The sequence below is a fragment of the Bombyx mori genome, chromosome 13 (genome assembly GCF_030269925.1).
Source record: "Bombyx mori chromosome 13, ASM3026992v2".
Classification (NCBI taxonomy): domain Eukaryota; kingdom Metazoa; phylum Arthropoda; class Insecta; order Lepidoptera; family Bombycidae; genus Bombyx; species Bombyx mori.
In genome coordinates this window covers 11,289,059-11,311,160 of record NC_085119.1, presented here as the reverse complement: position 1 = coordinate 11,311,160, position 22,102 = coordinate 11,289,059, and the positions used below count along the sequence as shown (strand labels likewise).

General features: G+C 36.6%; 1 protein-coding gene across 2 annotated transcripts in view; it reads left to right on the top strand.

Annotated features, from left to right (window-relative positions):
* Positions 1 to 22,102, top strand: part of LOC692949 (beadex/dLMO protein) — an 84,157-nt gene that overhangs the window by 632 nt on the left and 61,423 nt on the right. Inside the window, exon 2 of one of the 2 annotated variants that reach the window (XM_038014745.2) lies at positions 15,184 to 15,609. In XM_038014745.2, coding sequence (XP_037870673.1) covers positions 15,604 to 15,609 — 6 coding nt within the window. In that variant the 5' untranslated portion in view covers positions 15,184 to 15,603. 2 annotated transcript variants of the gene reach the window in all.

The following is a 22,102-nucleotide window of genomic DNA, read 5'->3' as shown; positions in this document are numbered from 1 at the left end:
ATTTCGACTACTGCGGGACCACTAGTTGTTTTAAATACCTATATGAGAAAACTAAGAATTAGCGCGTTTAGGGATTTGGTAAATTCATTGTAATGTAAATTAGGATCATTTTAATGGTTTTGGCTAATATGACGGGATGTGGTATTGAGCCCCTAATCCGTATTTGGTGTTAATATGAGTACGAGCCTACACTCCATTAACTTTGTCGTGTGGCGCACAATGGCGGCGTAAATAAAGATTATTTTGAATACTCATTGGGAAGTACTGTGAGAAAGATATGACACTGCAATTTTTTTTATGTGAATATTTAGAAACAGACATTATGATTTAATTCTATATCATTTTGTAAATTATTTATAGAATAAAAAATGCCAACATTTACACAATTGATTCGGCAAGTACAAGCTAATAGCCTTCACATAACCATATTATATTCATATAACAACTTTGTTCAGTTTCTAATTAAAGTTTGAACCTAGATTGAATGAGAGACCGCTTACATTCGTTCTGTCTTGATTTCTTTAGAGGACATTAATCTCAGATATCACTTATCATTTAATTAGATCCGCGTGGAGTGCCCTTGCGGCTTCAATTTTATTTTATAACGTCATACACACGTTTCTCCCTGCTAAATACTCAGTTTTATAATATTTGCCGTTATGGATTAGTTTGTTATTTAAAAAAGTTCTTTCTTGCATTGAGATAAGGTGCAAGGCAATTGTGCAATGTTGTACGTAGCGAGTTGAATAGTTCAATGGGTGGTGCGTCCCTACTGTTACGTTGGTCGCATCCTATTTGCTACTGGCCAGTTTGATATGGCAAATTAACAGGGCTACCGCTGTACTATTTTTCCGATGTGGAATATTTAAAAAATATACTCGTTTAGGATTATACAGTAAAGGCTCTTTATTTGCAAGGTATACGTTCCGTGAATCCGCCGCGAATGTGAATATGGAAAAGCGCTAGATCCGCGAATAAAGAAATCACTAGATGATGATGATGACGAGATGATTTTTTTTGATAACGCCATATTGTTGTGTCTTTAAGGCGGTTAGTTGCCCTCAATTAAGAAAAATAGCATTATTATTCGCCAATAGATGTCGGGAAGAGTTGATTATTGAAAACACGAATAAAACAACATTTTCTGAAAATAAATCTTAGCTAGATCGATTTATCGCCTCCGAAATCCCTTGTATACTAAATTTTATGAAAATCGTTGAAGTCGTTTCCGAGATTCAGATTAAATATATATTAATATACAAGAATTGCTCTTTTAAAGGTATAAGATTAGCCGCTAACATAGGTATTGGGTCGCCTTTTTTTAATCCGCGAATAGAGAAAACGCGAATGAAGGACGCTTTTACTGTAGATGGTTATGGTAGGAAAATAAAATGAGTACTATGATTGAGATGTATTTTGAGGATTCGTAGTAAAACGGATTTCGGGCTTCCAGAGATTAAGTACGGATTATGCGGATAAGTGCTCAGGGCAATAAAAAAAATTAAGCTTTTTAATGAACATTTCGTTTATTTCTGTTTACTTCATAAACATTTTATATTTATGATATTGTTGTTGTATTGTTAGTGTTGTTGATTTAATAACGGTAATTGTTTAAACCAGATTAGCACTATTATACCTAAGGAATTAATACTAAGTTCTAATGGTACAAATAAGTGCTAAATACAAATTTGGGTTATGGCCTTTGTATTTCTTGAATAGTACCTAACTTCTTCATCTGGGGTCGGGATCGGGGTCCCGTCCGTAACCCGGCCCCCTAAGAGCTTCGGGCTCCACCCGCTTTGTGCGGGGAGGAACCTAGGCGTAGGGCGGCGTGGTAGGTCGCGTTCCCCCGACCGCTCCGAGGGAAGGTGTAGCGCGGCACTATCAATCGGGCTCTTGGCCCGTCGACCGAGGGAACCGGCGGTCATGTTGCTGGCGGCCGCCGGTCCGGCGTCTGGGGGACGGCGGGATGGATGTAATGTGCTCTGCGTAAACCCTCTCCCGCCGTCTCAATAGCTCCGACTGGGTTTCCGCCCGGTCCGGGGTAGGGCGTCGGCTGTGAGCGGCAGGAGTTTTTAGTGAGGTTCGACTCCCACATACCCCACCTGCCGTGCGGGTGGGGATCCGGCGATTTTCTCCTGTGGTAAAAAAAAAAACTTCTTCATCTGAGTCGGTCTCTTCATTGCTGAAGGTCGTGTCTAGTTTGAAACTCGATGCAATATGCTTCCCCGCGTTTTCTTGAATAGTAACGGAACTGATTAATTGAAAATAATAAAACGTATCTCGTGGCGGCCCTAGGCACGAACCAAAAGTGCATTATGTCTTGCGCATCCCCGCCGGATATTAAGCCCCAAACTTAATCACGTCCCTCTTACAATATTAAACAGACGCTTCTTTATTGAACTCATTACATACCGTTAAATTCCCACGAATTTTTATGTTTTTTTTTGCATTATTATGACAATTAGTTACGTAGAATGCGTTCACGCTGCATAATTTTTTAATTTTTTTCGTTGTGTTCGAATGGCATCAGTGTTTTTTTTTGTTTAAATTTTATTCTTCGTTCGGCAACAATAGTTTTTTTTTGGTGAACATCAAGCGTAACTAATTAAATTGTCTTTAATACATTATAATAGTAAGCAGCTGAAAATTTTCGATTAAAAGTGCTATTGTTTTGAGCGGTCGATATAAGTCCTGCGCAGTTTAAAAATAACTTAGATTAAATCGTAGCTTATCGAAAAATTCTCGTTTGTTTTTATCGGAGTCTAAAAATAATATAGCTAAAGCTCGAAAGTGCCTTAAAAGTTCTTAGATGAATCATGTATGCAACCTTATTAGAAACAACTTATGTGACTCATACATACGTACATCTGAGATTTTAATTGTCTTCCCCCTGTCTAGAAACACAAATCTTTTGGTAATTTAAAAAAACAACGTGCACTCTCGTCTTTAAATAATACTGTAGCATAATATTTTAATATAAAAATATATATGTTTTCTCTGTGTACACTGAAGTTAATTTCTTTTAAAAAAGAGAATACGGTATCAGATTTTTTGTCTGAAATATGCAAAATTTTCCATGTCCGTTTCCACTGTTATGCAAAAGCACTGGGGAAATTTTGATATTTTGCTGTTTGTTTGCAAGTTGATAACAAATTAGGAATAAAAAGGTTAAAACTGCTTATTTCCCGCATATTTCAGACATGCAACACGGTCCAAATACATATTTTACTACATCATACATATCTACTACACAACATCCTGTACAACCAATACGTAATAAAAGCATTACTTACAATACAAATTAAAAAGGGTCAAATCAAAGTAGGTACCGCATTTCGACGAAAATATTTTAGAAATTTCCCGAACCTAATATAACAAACAACATAAAAGAAAATAGAACGGATGCTGCTATACCATAAACGATGTTTGATTACGATTGCAAATCTCTTTCTTTTTCTTCTACAAAGAGAGAGACAAGAAAAAATCGTTGGACTAAATTGGTAAACTGTATATGATGACGGCAGTTTATATGTGGGTTTCGGCTAAGCCCATATTATTTGTCAACCAGTCGTACTGTGGCGTCGCAATCTTAAAATCAATTTTCATTTATTCGCAGCTTAGCCTCACTAGCTTAGGTGTGCTTTAAGCCACATCCTTTTGAACGCGAAGACAGGACAAGATGTTAAAATATGCTCTACTAATGAAACCGAAATCTGATAAAATTAGTTTTATTGGGAATTACAGCGGTTTATGGACGTACTCAGATTTACTGGAACATTCGATTTCAAGCGAACTCCTTGTTTTTATACTCCTGCGTCTGTATCGTATCATAAAATGATACCAACATCCTGTTATTTTAAATAAATGACCTAAAATTATTTTTAATATTACTTTACGGATTACAGCTTCGATCAGTTAGTCGCCGGCGTGAAGTATGGTGTTTTTGACGATCGTGGCTGAGAGTTTGTTGTCGGTGAGTAGTCTTCTCTTTTTCTCCACCTTATCCCACTAGGTGGTGTCGTCACAGCTAATTTTTCTCTTCCATTTTCTTCTATCAGCCGTCATCTCAAAACTCACTCTTCTCTCTCTTATATCGTCATTCACACACTCCATCCATGTCTTCTTCGGTCGATCTCTTCCCCCTCTACCTCATTTCCATACATCTCCTAGTCACATGCATCTTCTCTCTACGCATCACATGTCCATACCACGCTAGCCGCCTGCTCTTTAATTTGTTAATTACCAATAGTTGTCCGTCAGTAATATTGTTTATAATATTAATTGTAGATTAGTCTCCCGACCATTTGAGCAACGAAATATTTCATATTAAAATTATCTATAGGTCGATTATCACGTGTACTGATTAAGGCAAATTCATAAGTCTTCTTGCTTCTTCTTTTATCCCACAGTGCGAGGTCGATGTCCTCTTTTTCCATTCAGGCCTATTATGCTTCTTCTTTGCACACATACCCTTTTGTTGCATAAACTCATTCACACAGTCCACGAGTATTTTGAGGACACCTCCTCCTCAGTCCAGTCCAGCCCAGTCCAGCCCAGTCTTTTTTGGCACATGATAATGTATATATTTTAGTTCAGGACGGATTCATCGGGTCGGGTCACTTCTTAATGACTATTCTAAAACATTATAAGTCTACGTAAACGTATGGCCACGAACTCCGGAGAATGGTCTCCGGCGTGGGCCGGCGAAATCTTTACAAATGTGTGCCGTTATCGTGCCGCCCGATTGACCGGCCAGGACGGATCCGTACATTTCTCACCCTGAAAAATAACGGATTTATTTAATTTTATGGCCACGCTGCGTGCTGAATGGACGATTGGGCCCCGGTGCCGGGGGGTTGTCGGCGGTTGTTCTTTCGGACATTTAGATTTATACAAGATGACGCTAAGAATACAATTTTAAGTTCTTATTAGTTAATAGTACGGGCATACGGATGTTGAACGGAGAATGCTTTCAGGAATTGTTATTTTTATTGCTTAGATGGGTGGACGAGCTCACAGCCCACCTGGTGTTAAGTGGTTACTGGACCCCATAGACATCTACAACGTAAATGCACCACCCACCTTGAGATATCATCAGTTCTAAGTCTCAGTACACGGCTGCCCCACCCTTCAAACCGAAACGCAATACTTCTTCACGGCAGAAATAGGTAGGGCGGTGGTACCTACCCGTGCGGACTCTCAAGAGGTCCTACCACCAGTTGTTATTTGGATGGTCTGTTGTTAAACTCCCAGTCATGGTGCCTCGTCAAACGAGGTCTGAAAAAAAGTTCTGGCTTGGACTGGACTCTTGCACTCTCTGGAGTGGACTGCGAATGATTTATGCTCCAGACTTTGTTAATGTCCATGAGCGATCGTGAACACTCAACATTAAGTGGTTTGTTTCTGTGGCCATGTCACAACTCAGTAAGCAAACTACGATTGCTTTCAAATCTGTTTCGTATTGATGTGTGATGTTTAAATAATTGTTATGACGCAGACCTCACGTATATGTAGGCGTATTAAGATTGTATTTTATTTGTTTGAATTCTTAAAGTGGTTTAAATGATGCATAGATGTCATAAGATATATTTAATAAAAATAAAAAGGGTGCGTGTACTTATGTACGCGCGTAAGAAGTTATACTTTATTTTTATTATTGGAGTTTACTCCTTTAGAATCGATTTACATATATAGGCCCGGGGTATGAAAATTATGGGGACCAAAATCGTACTAGCATGTCACACGAAATGCGTTATGCGCCTGATTGCGCATGTCACACGAAATGCGTTATCGCAGGTGACGCCGGGCTGCTGCGCCGGCAGTCCGCCACAAAGCCTCGTACTGATCGCGCGTTTCTCTCATTATTGTATTTTCATATATTTGTTAGTCGTTTGTTTTGTGTCTCGTTAATTTGTTAATAATCTGTAGTGTATCGTGTTGTCGTAATATAGAACTATTTCTCGTATTGTTTCGTTTAATTTTTTATATCCAGTAAACTCCAGTTGTGCGTCGGAGCGGACACACACACTTTTTTTTTTATTATTGGAGTTTACTCCTTTAGAATCGATTTACATATATAGGCCCGGGGTATGAAAATTATGGGGACCAAAATCGTACTAGCATGTCACACGAAATGCGTTATGCGCCTGATTGCGCATGTCACACGAAATGCGTTATCGCAGGTGACGCCGGGCTGCTGCGCCGGCAGTCCGCCACAAAGCCTCGTACTGATCGCGCGTTTCTCTCATTATTGTATTTTCATATATTTGTTAGTCGTTTGTTTTGTGTCTCGTTAATTTGTTAATAATCTGTAGTGTATCGTGTTGTCGTAATATAGAACTATTTCTCGTATTGTTTCGTTTAATTTTTTATATCCAGTAAACTCCAGTCGTGCGTCGGAGCGGACACACACACTTTTTGGAGTTTACTCCTTTAGAATCGATTTACATATATAGGCCCGGGGTATGAAAATTATGGGGACCAAAATCGTACTAGCATGTCACACGAAATGCGTTATGCGCCTGATTGCGCATGTCACACGAAATGCGTTATCGCAGGTGACGCCGGGCTGCTGCGCCGGCAGTCCGCCACAAAGCCTCGTACTGATCGCGCGTTTCTCTCATTATTGTATTTTCATATATTTGTTAGTCGTTTGTTTTGTGTCTCGTTAATTTGTTAATAATCTGTAGTGTATCGTGTTGTCGTAATATAGAACTATTTCTCGTATTGTTTCGTTTAATTTTTTATATCCAGTAAACTCCAGTCGTGCGTCGGAGCGGACACACACACTTTTTTTTTTTTAATATTAAATACTTAATAATAAATATTTAACGTTAAAAATGAATGCTAATAACACTTTTTTACGAGTGTACATGCGCGAAAGTTCACCTGCGGCTATATTCAGACTCGCCAAGTTACGTCGGTTGTATTGTAATGAGCGATTTAGTGGGCAACTTCATTTCTGATAATTTTGTATCACGGTGCGCGCGCATCCTAAAATTTCACTCTCATCAATTTTTCATAACGCGCCTAAAGAAGTAAAACTTCAAAAACAATAATACATTTGTACAATTTCCGAAAAGAGTTTAAACAAAACTATATTCGTAGTAAAAACTAGTTTTATATCTCCTCATTAAATCACTACGAATTTTTAGTCGCATTTAAACAGTTTTGAACTGGCTACTCCAACCCCACAGCGAGGCATCTATCAATTAATTTATAGATTAGTTAAAAGCACAAATAGACTGACTATATTGCGTTGGACCCCGCTATTTACATTTCCCATGATGCTCACGGCGGCGGGGTACTTATTATTTAAATCTTCGTACGATATTTAGATTTGTCACGTTGGCGACATAATGGTTGCACCGATTTGATCCGCACGAAATTTATATTGGAGCATTTTTGACTACAGAAATTGTTACGACGTTTTTTTTTGTGGATCAAAGTAGAAGCTATTGTTCTCAAATACAAAATGTATTTTTTTAACTTTATTTTTGTTAAAGTTTTTCGTTCTTTTTTGTTAACATTTTAATGCACGTTGTGCTTTCCGATAGTTCACCAGTCTTGTGGGCCCGTTCATAGCAATAAAAGAAAATGAATTTAATTTTTTTCAATTCATGTTACAATCTTTATACCTCTGTGTGTTTTAGAAAATATAATACACAACTTCATTTGTATATCAGAATGTTGTTTTAATTATGTTTGTAACTTTGTTTACCTCAAATCGTTACTTTAATTTCATGGCTAGGCATAATGAAAAAGAAACGGTAATATTCGTCAATATTTCATGGTAGTTGCTAGCACCTCAACGTAATCTATTTTTTCCTAACTAACGCAATACACTAACTACAATTACTTATTTTACACTCAAATGAACCGCTTTATCAATTTTAAGGTTCTTTTTTAATTTTACGGTGTTTGACTTTATTGTACATTTTCTTATAAATAGTCGATTGAGATCTATAAGTTGGGTGTTAGCTGTAAACTCACCCACAAAAAAGATATAGTTTATTGGATTGGGTTTATGTTACGTGATTTAATCACAAATACAAATTTTGTATTTGATTGACGTTTATTTTTGATGTGACAACGTCTTATAATTCGATGGAGCCGGCTGGACGCACGAAAAAACATGACTCATGCGGCGTTGCCTCGCTCTGAGGCGTTCCATTTAAGGCTTATAGTGCAAGCGAGAGTGTGCAACGAGTAATAAAGAGGCACAATCGGCCTCCGCGTTCGGCAGCGTTCGACAGCGTTCGACATCTGTCTCTCTGCGATGCATCCGCGTGGACAGCTGCTATACAATAATACATTTACATGTTTTCGTCAAGTATGAAGTTCAGTGAAAAGTGCATGTGGTGTCAATTGTTCATACAAAATATCTATCAAACAAATAAACTTAAAATTTTCTTTTGAAAAATGACACCATTCCATCAGTATTTTCTTATGACGTTGTCACGTTCAACTATCGTCAGTAAACCGACTTTACAGACAACCGATTTTTGTAATTGCTTTTGCATGCGACATTTCTGATGTTTCGGTACCACTCGACATCGGGTTGGTTGAGAGCTCGTGTACTCATCTATTGCAATAAATAATCCTGATCTACCTTGGTCTTTAACACAGTTCAAAATACTCTGTTTCGTGTTTGTTGTTGTTCGTAGCAAATGGTAAACAGGTTGACTAAACAACACTTCATCACGTGTGTTGGTTGGTTTAATAGATTTATTCATTTAAGAAAATCGTATACAGTTTTTTGTGTGTTTGTCTTTGCGTTTGTGCGCGCTGATCTCCATAAGGCTGACAGTGACGAATCGAGACGAACTTTGGGGCATCGTTAAGTGTTTCATTGTAATCGTTTGGCAAAAGAAAAAAATTATTGTCTGTAAAGTCGGATTACGGACGATAGTTTTACGTGATAACGTCATTAAGAAATATTGATGAAAATTTGCTTAATTTTATAAATTGAATCGAATTATTATCACTGAATTATTATTATTTTGATAATATAAAGAAGGAGTAAATTGAAAATTACAATTTTATTTTTTATTGCTTAAATGGGTGGACGAGCCCACGGCCCACCTGGTGTTAAGTGGTTACTGTAGCCCATAGATATCTACAACGTAAATGCGCCACCTACCTTGAAACATAAGTTCTAAGGTCTCAGTATAGTTACAACGGCTACCCCACCTTTCAAACCGAAACGCATCACTGTTTCACGGCAGAAATAGGCGGGATGGTGGTAGGTACCTACCCGTCAGCAAGCCTCTGTCTAAAGTGAATATATATACTCATAGCCCTCACGTGATTTAAATCCGTTCACATGAAAACCTTAAGTACTCATTACCGCGCCGTGAACTGCCGAAATGTGTTTCGTATAATTTATGCTAATACCTGTTTCGTTGTTTTCTTTGCAAAGTCTTATGAAACGCCGGAGCGGGGACTCCCAAACGAGGAATTAAACGGAGTTATTTGTGAAATTATTTGGTTCCTCACAAATTTTATATTACGGATATATCTCCATGAATCTTTCTTCTTTTCTAGCCTGTATATTATTAGTAATAGGAAACGGTGAGCACGGAAAATATAGTACCATCATTGTACTTATGTCTGCCGCGAATCGTGCATTTTCACTGGTGGTAGGACCTCTTGTGAGTCCGCACGGGTTGGTACCATCACCCTGCCTATTTCTGCCGTGAAGCAGTAATGCGTTTCGGTTTGAAGGGCGGGGCAGCCGTTGTACCTATACTGAGACCTTAGAACTTATCTCAAGGTGGATGGCGCATTTACGTTTTAGATGTCTATGGGCTTCAGTAACCACTTAACACCAGGTGGGCTGTGAGGTCGTCCACCAAACTAAGCAATAAAAAAAATTGCGCAATTATATATTGTTATAATAATAATGTAGTGTTTTCTAATGCATGAACTAATAACGTACGAAATATTGAAAATATTTCCGTTTTCCCGTAGGATCGCAAATCTAAAAAAGTCTACGAAATGTGCCGCGTATCGTCAGCCTTAAGACGAACGTCCGGAAAGAAATATCGTGAGATTGCTACAAGCGGTCGCGAACATCATCAGTTTACGGCACAATGACCGGCAACAATGCCCGCAAACGGCTCACAATAGCTCCGTTTACCTCACAACGGCTGAATGGTCAGCCTTCGGTCCCTCCGTTGAAAAACTCCAAGGGAAACGGTCTGATAAGAGTGATTAATTGGTTTAAGTCGAATTCAATGAAAGGCGTCGTTAAAGCCGAGGCGCTTTTTTTTCTCGGCTCCCGGATAAGCCACTTTAAATGGGTTTAATACTTTAATTCTATTTTTGTTGGAATTCCCTTTTGTATAATTATAATGATTTTAATTTTTTATCATCTATAATGCTCAAAAGGATCTCGAGCTTTCGATGTTGTTGGAATTCATAGTCACAATGCAAATACCGCTGCCGTTAAATTGTATTGATGCAACAGCTGTCCTGCCGTTGTAAATACTCGTAACAATCCCAATAATCAGTAAGAGATCGCCACGGTTTAAATGATAAGACTGTGTATTCGTGTCGAGCCATATTATGCCGAGTTTTGTAGTGAACCATACGTAAGATATTCTCACAAATTACTAATTACCAACTTGTGTGAAGTCGTCGTGGCCTAAAAGATAAGACGTCCGGTGCACTCGTGTTGAAGCGATGCACCGGTATTCGAATCTCACAGGCGGGTACCAATTTTTCTATTGAAATACGTACTCAACAAATGTTCACGATTGACTTCCAAGGTGAAGGAATAACATCGTGTAATAAAAGTGAAACCCGCAATATTATAATTTGCGTAATTACTGGTGGTAGGACCTGTTGTGAGTCCGCGCGGGTAGGTACCACCGCCCTGCCTATTTCTGCCGTGAAGCAGTAATGCGTTTCGGTTTGAAGGGTGGGGCAGCCGTTGTAACTATACTGAGACCTTACAACTTATATCTCAAGGTGGGTGGCGCATTTACGTTGTAGATGTCTATGGGCTCCAGTAACCACTTAACACCAGGTGGGCTGTGAGCTCGTCCAACCATCTAAGCAAAAAAAAAAAAAAAAAACTTTCGATTTGCGTATTTATCGATGAGAATACGTATTTAGAGGCCAGCGTGAGTAATTTACGTTGCGAAGTTCATGAACTCCGGTAATCATTTAATTCCAAGACTGTGAACTTATCCGTACATTCGAAAAAACAACGGGAATTTTAGATCAGAACTAAGGTCTGAGACAATGATTTTAGCTAAGTAAGTGAAAATGCTGCTTATAGCGGCGGTTGATCATAAAGTTACATCGGCAGCCCCACAGTAAGCATACGAGCACCTTCTAAATAATAATTAACATACATTGAAGAATTGCACTTGTCGCTGTGCAAAAGTATAAAGACTTCGAGATATTTATCAAATATTCTTTTAAGGAAGCTACCAGTGTACCAACATGAAAACATGTACACGGCTACGTTATGTCTGTTATTAAAAAAAACTTGACGTTCATTAATAAGTTATAGCGGCCTTTGATTTAAACAAGGAAATGGTAAATGCAAAAATGTATTGAAAAATATGAACTCCAATTGCGTTCTAAGAATTAATGAAATTCATTACGTAACCTTCTATAGGTCAAAATCCACAAAATTAAGTCTGTAGTCATTCGAAAGAAACAAATTGAATAATTTTCAGCGTTTGCAAAAAACTAACCAACAAAAAAAAACAATAATAAAGAATTAAATAATTTTCAGCAAATAGCGTTTACAAAAAACTAACCAACAAAAAAACAATAATAAAGAATACATCTGAAACGGTGCTTGACCTAAAAACTAGTTTTAATTCTTATTTTAAAGCAACCTTTTTATATTATTACACGATTTGTGCGGACTATGCAAATTAAGTCTTGTCTATCAAAGAGACACCATTCAAAGTAACCCTTCTAGAATACGCTTCCGATTGAGCGGTTGACAAAACGCCGCTGAAAATACGCAAAAGCACGCTTGATTTGTGAGCGTACATGTCTCGAGTTACCCGGCAATAAATTAAACGCGTATAGAAAATGAATGCGTCAATACAGGCCGCCCTACCCTACGTGTAGTGATGTCCGCATGATTTATCGATGAATTCGGTATCACCGTATATCGTGTTCTGTTACTTGTTAGTTAGATGCACACAAGATTTAATTGACGTGCGCGCGGTGTACCTGTTACGAGGATAACGATGCGTTTACAGCCACTAGGTATTTTATTTTCAATTTATTTTGAACCTTGTTATGGTTGTAAGCAAATTCTCAAATACAAATAGAGTTTTTTGTTGCTGTCAAAAAACTGATTTAAGCCTATCTAGTATTAAATGCTTCACGAAAATACGTCATGAGGATTGTTAAGTACAGATCGCGCGTTTATAATCTCGTTTGCATTGGAATAACGGTTATCCTATGATTTTAAAAGTACAAGCAAAAAATTCCAAATTTTTAGAGCCTTACGATTTTATTGCACCCTGAAAGATGTTCCTAAATGTAATCTAAATGGAATTTATGTGATTATATGATTAAAATTTCTATCAGTCCCAGGCTGTCGACTGGTGAACTGAACTGAACTTTTGACCTATTCACGATTTTATCAATAAATATTTCAATATTGAAATACTTTTTATTCATTACGAAACCAATATTGGTTGTTTATTTAGTATTAATGAAGGTCTTAAGAACAGCCTTCGCACTAAATTTAATTTTCAAGTTTTTTGTCGTTTGTTTAAAGTGGCACAGGGCCGTGGATTATTGTGAAAGTTATAGTTCTATTATTGTCTCAGCTTTTACTCGGTTTCTTGTGATCTATTTTGGTCAATGCTAAACAATCTAAAACGTTATAGTAAAATGGATATTTTCTCATTTAACTTTTCGTTCGGATAGTCGATAATCCCATTCTCACGGATCGTTTGGAACCTCTGGGTCTGCGGAGGGACTTCGGTTCCCTTTGTATTTTGTACCGTATGTTCCATGGGGAGTGCTCTGAGGAATTGTTCGAGATGATACCGGCATCTCGTTTTTACCATCGCACCGCCCGCCACCGGAGTAGAGTTCATCCATACTACCTGGAGCCACTGCGGTCATCCACAGTGCGTTTCCAGAGGTATTTTTTGCCACGTACCATCCGGCTATGGAATGAGCTCCCCTCCACGGTGTTTCCCGAGCGCTATGACATGTCCTTCTTTAAACGAGGCTTGTGGAGAGTATTAAACGGTAGGCAGCGGCTTGGCTCTGCCCCTGGCATTGCTGAAGTCCATGGGCGACGGTAACCACTCACCATCAGGTGGGCCGCATGCAGGTATGCCTACAAGGGCAATAAAAAAAAAATCAGTCATAGGCTATGAAAATTAAATTGCGGGTGTTAAAATCAGAATTGTTTGTCTTTTTTTTTAAGCAGTTTATTTAACTTCAAGCCTCAGATTCATTCATAGCTATTTGTATTTAAGATATAGATTATCATACTATTATCTTGATCCTATTAATATATTATTATCGATATAGTTTTTAGAACAGCACTGAACCGTGTCACAACCTTGATTTTTGCGGGTCGACATTGAATGGATCGCAAATTGATACAGAACGCAAGGCGCGCTTTTAGATTTGTTTAGCTCGTAATTTAAACGTATTCATATAACTGCTCGGTTGTTTTGCAATATACAATAATATAACAACTATATATGTACACATATTTGACATACAAATCAATTTATAGGTTGTTTATTTTTTAACAGCCACATTTGAGTTCGTTTTTTGTTGAATGTATTCAATTTAAGATGTAATAAGTAATAGGTTTTTTATCTGGGTTATATTACTATAACTAATTTACAGTTCATCGGAAATAATGTAGGCGAAATTAATTTGTAAAAGTAGCTTTAATTAGGTCTACGATTCTTAAAATCCTAAAAAATACTAAAAGTTTAGCAACTATCGCGGTGTCGAAGTAGTAATTTCGAATCCGACATCCAGTTTTCCATTGCACGTTTACATTATCCATCTAATATAATCGACTAGGGTACCCTCTTGAAATATAATTAAAAACTATTATAGTCCTCGGTAATAAATCATCTTTTATTACACCCCTTTACGTTGCTTTAATTGATTCAATGGAGAAATGCCACCATAAAAAAGATAACAAGGCAAACAGGCTAAGTGGTGAAGAACTCGGATCATTCTTTTTATACAAAACCTGATATTCCACGTTACTTAAATAAACTAGAGGACGTCTTGCTTGTGCAACTGGCTGTTTGTGTTAATGTTTAGAATCTCGATCGTACAAGTAGCCTGCATAATAAAAAAGTTAAATAGTATTTTCTTCAGTTAGGTCTTCGCGACTTTTAGACATAATTAAAACGATTTTTACGGTTTAGTTTTGCGTGTTTTTTAATTGTCATTAAACAAACATTATTCCCGACCTTTCCGATCGTCTTACAGTTTTCGTTGTCACGGACGATTCTTATATAATGACGTCAGGAAATGCGAGATTAAACCGTAAAAGTGGTTTTAATTAAAATGGTACGTAATGTAATACGTCAATTGAAGGTACGTAAAAATTTAAAAGAAGCATAAAAATCAATTTAAATGTGGTTATTTTTAAGTTTATCCATTTATCCATTATTTTTAAATGTATTGATTTTAAATTATTCAGCCTTACAATCCGCGAAGTATAGCTTTATAATTTCACGAACAGCTTACGGATAGCGTGCTGCCGTGTTTAAAAAGGCAAAATGAATGAAGAATGAGTTCAGTTGATTCGCCGACGGCCGGCTTCGAAACGCGACACAATGAACGAGGTGTCGTTGCTTTATCAATGATGAATAGGGGATCGCTATTTTCATTAAAGCAGTCATACAATGTACGGGTCCCTTTTCATACATCATACAAGTTCGAATACGTTGCAAAATAACCTGTTAGGTATTCATAAAAAACATTTATTGAGTGATCATTGAATGATTCAAGTTGCTATTGGGCTATCTCGGTAATATCTGTCGTTGTTAGCGGACAAAAATAAATAAAAATAACGCCAAGCTAAATGTTTAAACGTTACAAGATTGCGGCGAACTTGCTTTACTAGACTCACTCTTATTCTAAGTCTCTAGATTTAAAAGCAATAATTGATAAAAAGTCAATTTATTATTTCCACATTTTGTTTAGGCCTAAATGCAATACCGCGTGAAATCTGCCCACTTACAGAGTTAAGTGTCGCTCTATACGTAGAAGGTCGCAAGTGCCCGCCCGTGCTGAGCGAAAAGCATCGTAGTCGCAGAGCTTTTGTACGTGAAAAGGAAGGGAAGCATTCGGCTAACCTCCTCCCGCGTCTATCCGTCAGCGGCCTAGCGCGCTCACTCGCTTGCCGTGTTCCAAGGCGATCATACGTGTCCGCGCGCTCTATATTTAAACATCGTCCGATCGCGAAAAACTTTTGTGTCGTGTATTAAAAAAAATATTAACAAGAAAATGAACTATATTTTTGGTGCCGTGATCTTTGCTCGTATGTGTCAAGACTGATCCAGCGTGGGGTACTTGAAGAGGCTAATTACGAGTCGCTAGGCTAATTGGCTGGGCCGGCGTTTCATGAAGGTGAGCCCACTTTTATTTCCGTTCGGCAATCCCTCTAATTGCGTCAATTAGTGTAATGCGGCGACAGGTTCGAAGAGTCGCTTAATGATCTTCACCTCATTGGATTTTTGTACTCTTTTAAATAACATAACAGAAAACGTTTAGCCATAGCCGTTGCTGTTTCGAAGTAATTGTCACGGTATTTATTCATACTACGCGCCAAAATTTGTAAAAAAATACGTTTGTTTGTCTGTATTTCATGTTCATGTTCAATTTAAAATAGCTAATAAGTTTTCTTGATGCATATTTAATAAAACTAAATATTTACTATTAAACACGTGGAAAATCAACAAATTTAATGAAGTAACAAACGGACGTCATAGTCTTGTTGCTCTCGGACTTGTACAGTTTTCCTCATTAACGCTAATTGAACGCGTAAAACTGAAACATAGAGAAAGTAAAGATAACAAGTGTAATGGAATTTTCATTAATCGTTTTTGATGGTTCTCATTGATTTATTTATATATAAGAGTGAAAGACGAACGGGCACACACTCCTCCTTGTTCTGAGTGATTACCAGATCCAGACATCACAATGCGAATACCATATTGGGACCTAATGTAGTCTCAATTAGTTTGACTCTCAGACTCTCCCACTCTACCTAACTATTATATTCCAGCATGTTAGAGAATGTCTTTCTCATTTGGTTTTGACATCAAAAAGAAATTTAACGATTTGTCTCAAATTATTGCGAAAAAACAAAAGAAAACTAATTTAAAAAAGGAAGGTTATCGATTAGCGACTTGTGTTTTTGAATATTAATTAAATTAAATTAAATTAAATTTTTATTAAACTCTTTTAAACTAGTAGATTTACATGAAATAGTAATATATAGTGTATATTACTCACATTGGTATATATAATATTAATCGCAAAATTAAAAACAAAAACGAAACACTTGATTTGACTTGAGGTGGAATATCAAAATTAAATCGGATAGCCGATCATGCAATATAATAAATATGCGTAATAAATTTTAATGTATATGCATAATTACCTCACTGCAACGGTACAGAAATAAAGCCACCTTTTTATATAACAAAAGAAAAAAGTATCAGAGGAAACATGCTTGTCCCAAAAGCCAATTAGATTCCCATATCCGTCTTGTTTATTCTCTAATTAGCAAGTATCTCATTAGAGCTACAACTCTAGAACGTGGTACCCGATTCGTTTTAATTATAAACATTGGCTACGATGTACGAATAATTAACGTACACAGTTTAATTGACATCATTTTACTAATCGCGATGATTTTTTTTCTTGTGACATTTTCTTATTTTTTTTTAATAGCTTCATAACAGTTTGTTTCACGCTATTCTTTATTTATTTTTTGTTAATAATTATCTGCGTTGTTATCTTGACGTTTTGCGACTTATCAAGGCTTATAATAAATAAAGATTATAATCTACAACGTAGGAAATAGAAAAAACAAAGACGAATGATACAATTAGTCTATGAATGTAATTTTATTCGACCGCCTACCGGGTCTTCCGGTGTTTCTTGATAATAATTTATTTTAAAACTGAAAAGTCAGAATTATCTTCCATAAATATATAGGGAATGGCAAAAATATTACTTTTTGTTTAGCTAGCTACCAGTGTAGTTAGTGACGAGATTTTGAGGGGTAGCAAAAAAATAAAAATAACCTATATACACTTTTACTAGAAAAAATCACAATAACAAAACAAAAAACAAACATAAAATTATGTAAAATCAAACTAAATCTTAAGGTATGTTTTAGTAATTGTGGTTGAATTACGAACACCAAGCGAACACTTGTCATATAAAATCAATGGCATATTTCGTTAATGTAGATTTTTATTGATATTTCAACTTTAATGCGCGCCCCTAATAAAGCTACCCCAATTTAATAAAATCAAATTCAATGGAATAGTATAATTAAAATTTCAATAAAGACACATTACAATCATTATTTTCAACATGGCTCGTGGATAATGCATTTCAATTAATTAACTTTCGACTAATTAATAAACAAGCTTTAACATGGGTGTTACGAGAAATTAATCAGCTGTGATTGGTCCATCCGTTGGTCGGGACGCGCCTAAAATCATATTAGATTTCATTATGATGTTATTATTTTATGACTAATTAGCTTAATGACTGATATTTTTAATATTAAACGAAACTTTTAATTTCCTTATGCTGAGCTAACTGTCTCAATTAGAGACATCAAAGTATTATAAAGTATTAGGTTTAATTAACATGAACAATGTCTATAAGAACATCGGTAGTGTTTTGTGTTGAAAAAGCACATCGTTTGCACCGTTTTTTTTTAAATCTAATCATTAAAACAGCCTTCTGATAGGAATTCCAAAAAAATGATGATTCAATTACAGTTTTTCACTTATTATCGTACAGTTATTTTTTGATACCTACAATTCACGGGGTAATTTTGTGTCAATAAATTGGATCTTTTCAGTAAACGAAAGAAATATCGTTATGATATTGATTGGAATTAAGACTACTTAATTTCTTTAAATAATGAAAAATATAATTGACGCACGCAGTTGTTATGTAAAAATTTTTAACATACTGTTTTAATTAATTTGATATCGGCATTCTGACTCACATTTCCACGTGTAAGCGTTTGTAAGACTTTTTTTTTGTTTCGATTAAAACTAATTAAAAGTGACATGTGCGTGAACCGCGGAGGGTTGCCAAGTTGTCGTTAGGAACTGCACGCAGTACCGAGGAATAATTATTGATATGCAGCACTATTGTCTTCAAGCAAATAAATTTAATCTATAACATTCCAGGGTTATCGCACTGTTAAAATAAGTTATTTTTCTAGATTTTCATTGTATTACATTGTATTTCTTAATTAAAAAGTATATATGCAATAATAAAATTTAAAAGCGACCTACATAAAATTGACAAGACCTAATTGAATTCTGTTTCGCATTGGTCGATGGTTGTATCAATGCTTCGCTATATTAGTCTAACTAAATCTTAAATTAAATTGACTAGATAGATGGACTTGATAGAATGGAAACATGATATTTTTATCATTGTATTTAAATTTAATAAAAGGGGTCGAAGACCAAGATGACGAAATCCCAAGTGATAATCGCGGTATCAGAAAAACTATAAGTGTTGGAAAGACTGCAAACAGTATCTACCAAATGATTTACAATCCTCAATAACAAGGAAAAGATTAAGATTCAAAATTTTAGCTATCGGCTTGACAACCCTATTGGGAAATAAACTAAAAATTGCAACAAACCATTTCATGATCTTTATCCGTGTCTAGCAGTTTTCACGGAACTTATTGCTCTGTGTGTGCTTACTTCGAGTTCAAATCTCAAGATACTATTAATTTTGTAATGTCTATGGAATTTGATAACCATTTAACACTAGATGGGCCGTGAGCTTGTTCACTTGTCAATGAAATACCATACTATACCTGGAGCCACTGCGGTCATTCACAGTGCGTTTCCAGAGGTCTTTTTTGCCATGTACCATCCGGCTATGGAATGAGCTCCCCTCCACGGTGTTTCCCGAGCGCTATGACATGTCCTTCTTCAAACGAGGCTTGTGGAGAGTATTAAGCGGTAGGCAGCGGCTTGGCTCTGCCCCTGGCATCGCTGAAGTCCATGGGCGACGGTAACCACTCACCATCAGGTGGGCCGTATGCTCGTCTGCATACAAGAGCAAAAAAAAATACCAATTCTATTGCCCTCTAAAATATATATCAAAATTGATTTATGTCTCGTATAGGGAATTGTGGTTGCGTAATTACTATGCTTGCTAAACAAGAGGATGGTAGCCCTGCCTTACGAAGGTCATCAGTAATTAGCTTGTTGGCGAGGCTTATGTTTTTCAGCAGCCGTGCGCTGCGGTGCTTCCTCTCCTTGCTTATTTAATTAGGGCCGCACTGTCTCGTGTAGAACTACATTAGCATTTTGTGGTACACCCGCTGCTAGAGTGAACGTTAATTATCGTAATTGTATTGGTTATCTTGAAACCAAAATTTCGAACTTAATGTAGCAGCATATTTAAGGACTTTTTGATGCATCCGTAACTTAATAGACTAGAGTTCCCGCAGTAGTCGAAATTCGACTATAATTAATTCGAATTGTAAGTTTGTACACATACTATAATCACAAATTTCGCCAAGGCTACACTATAAAAAATATTAATAAAGACAAACAATATTTAATCTATTCTTAATTTGACCACAGACGTCAAGAACAAAAGTTTGACAATAAATAGTATGCATGCGTGTGTGCGTCAAATGCATGGTATGTAGTGTGTGTAATGTTTTCTTTATTGATTTAATGTATCTTTTATGCATTATTTAAAAAAAAAATAGCATTGTGCATTTCTTCTCTATATTCTCTATAAGTGTGGAAAATTTCATACTCCTCCGTCGGCGCAATTTTCTTAAAAAGGGATATAAAGTTTTTGCTTCACGTATTAATATATAGATAAGACGCTCGGTTGACTCGTATCGAATGCGGGTTCTATGCCTAAGTTCGAATTCTATGGCAGGCATATTCCAATTTTTCTGAGTAACTGTTGTTTAATTTTTATAATTAAGTTGTATTTTTTCAATTTTCATTTCTCACAATATCGTCAATTAGAGGCTCTTCAATGTATTTTGCCATGTTACAATGCTTTATAGATATAACCACATTAATTGTTATACTCGTATAAGTCACGTCATAAAGTAGTTATAAGACTTAAGTAACAATTTAAAATTATTTTACAACGTTAAAGTATTAGCAAGGTTTGAATCTTTTATTTAGTTCGAGGTCCCGAAATTTGGCGTAATGTACCCAAAGATATAGAAAACAAACGTTTAAGTATAGTTCCATTACAGGATTGCTTGTTTTTTTTTATTTCTCAGATGGACGATTGAGTTCACGGCCTTCCTGGTGTTATATCGTTCCCGTAACCAATAGACATAAAAAACGTAAATGGCGCCATCCAACTTGAGACATGAGTTCTAAGTCTCAGTTTTATAGTAGTACAACGGCTGCTCCATCCTCCAAACCGAAACGCATTACTGTTTCACGGCAACAATAGGCAGGGTGGTTATATCTACACGTGCAAGCTCACAACACGCCCTACCACCAGTGATTGCGCAAATTATAAGAAAAATTGGTACCGCCCTTTTTTATTTTTTTATTGCTTAGATGGGTGGACGAGCTCACAGCCCACCTGGTGTTAAGTGGTTACTGGAGCCCATAGACATCTACAACGTAAATGCGCCACCCACCTCGAGATATAAGTTCTAAGGTCTCAGTATAGTTACAACGGCTACCCCATCTTTCGAACCGAAATTCATTACTGCTTCACGGCGGAAATAGACGGGGTGGTAGCACCTACCCGTGCGGACTCCCAAGAGGTCCTACAACCAGTGATTACACAAATTATAATTTTGCCTGCGGCCTGCGGGATTCGAACACCGGCACAGTTGCATCGCTCGATACCAATGGCTCGGGCGTCTTGGCTTTCAGGCCACGCTGACTTACTAACAATGTTTACTGAACCCAAAAAAATATAGCTGATTTATAATAATGACACCCCCTCCCCCCTATCCTCGCAAAAGCGTCCAGTGTATAATCTGATCTTTTGTTATTGTCTTATACTTTGATCGACTACATGATATGTAGGTATATGACAGCAAAGGTTTTTATTAATCAGCGCCATGTGGTTCAGTTAAAAAAAATCAACTATTTTTATTGTATCGATTGAACAAAAAGTATAATAATTATTTCAGTTAAGATTTTTAAAAATGTGTATGTAGTACGAAAAAGGGAAAATCCTATTAAACTTTAAAATATCCTACTATAGATATATCTCTAAATAACACATAAATGGTTCATGTTTTACTCAACAACATCCATCCTTATTTTAATATGCGTAGCTAATTAGAAAGTTATAACTGATCTCTCATTAGGGCATCCTGCGACAACATTATGGTCTTCGATAACCATAGGTGGCGTGATGAATGACGCGCGTTGACACACGATTTGATTGCAGACATTGGAAATTGACGTCGGAAGTCATTAGTATACAGCCAATATTGACTTTCCGATTACAAAACAAAATAATTAAATGCAATTGCAACGCACAATTTCTATGAATGAACTCTGTCACAAATGGTTTTAGAACTAAATTTTTCGCAACACATATGTAACATTTTAATTAATATTAGTAATCTAATTAATTTTGGGAAAGTCTAGAATCGAGAAATAACCTATACTTTGTAATAATTCCGCCGTCTTCCTAATTGGCTTCAATGCAAATGCTCTGTTATTAGGTAGGTTAATTAAAGAGTTATCGGTCGTAATTAACCCGTTTCGGTACAATACGTATGCCTACGACTCGTTTCGAACACTACTAATTAAGAAATTCCTCCTTCATTAGTTCAATTAGATTTATTCACATCAGATATTACAATACATCTGTGTATTGATGTATTCAA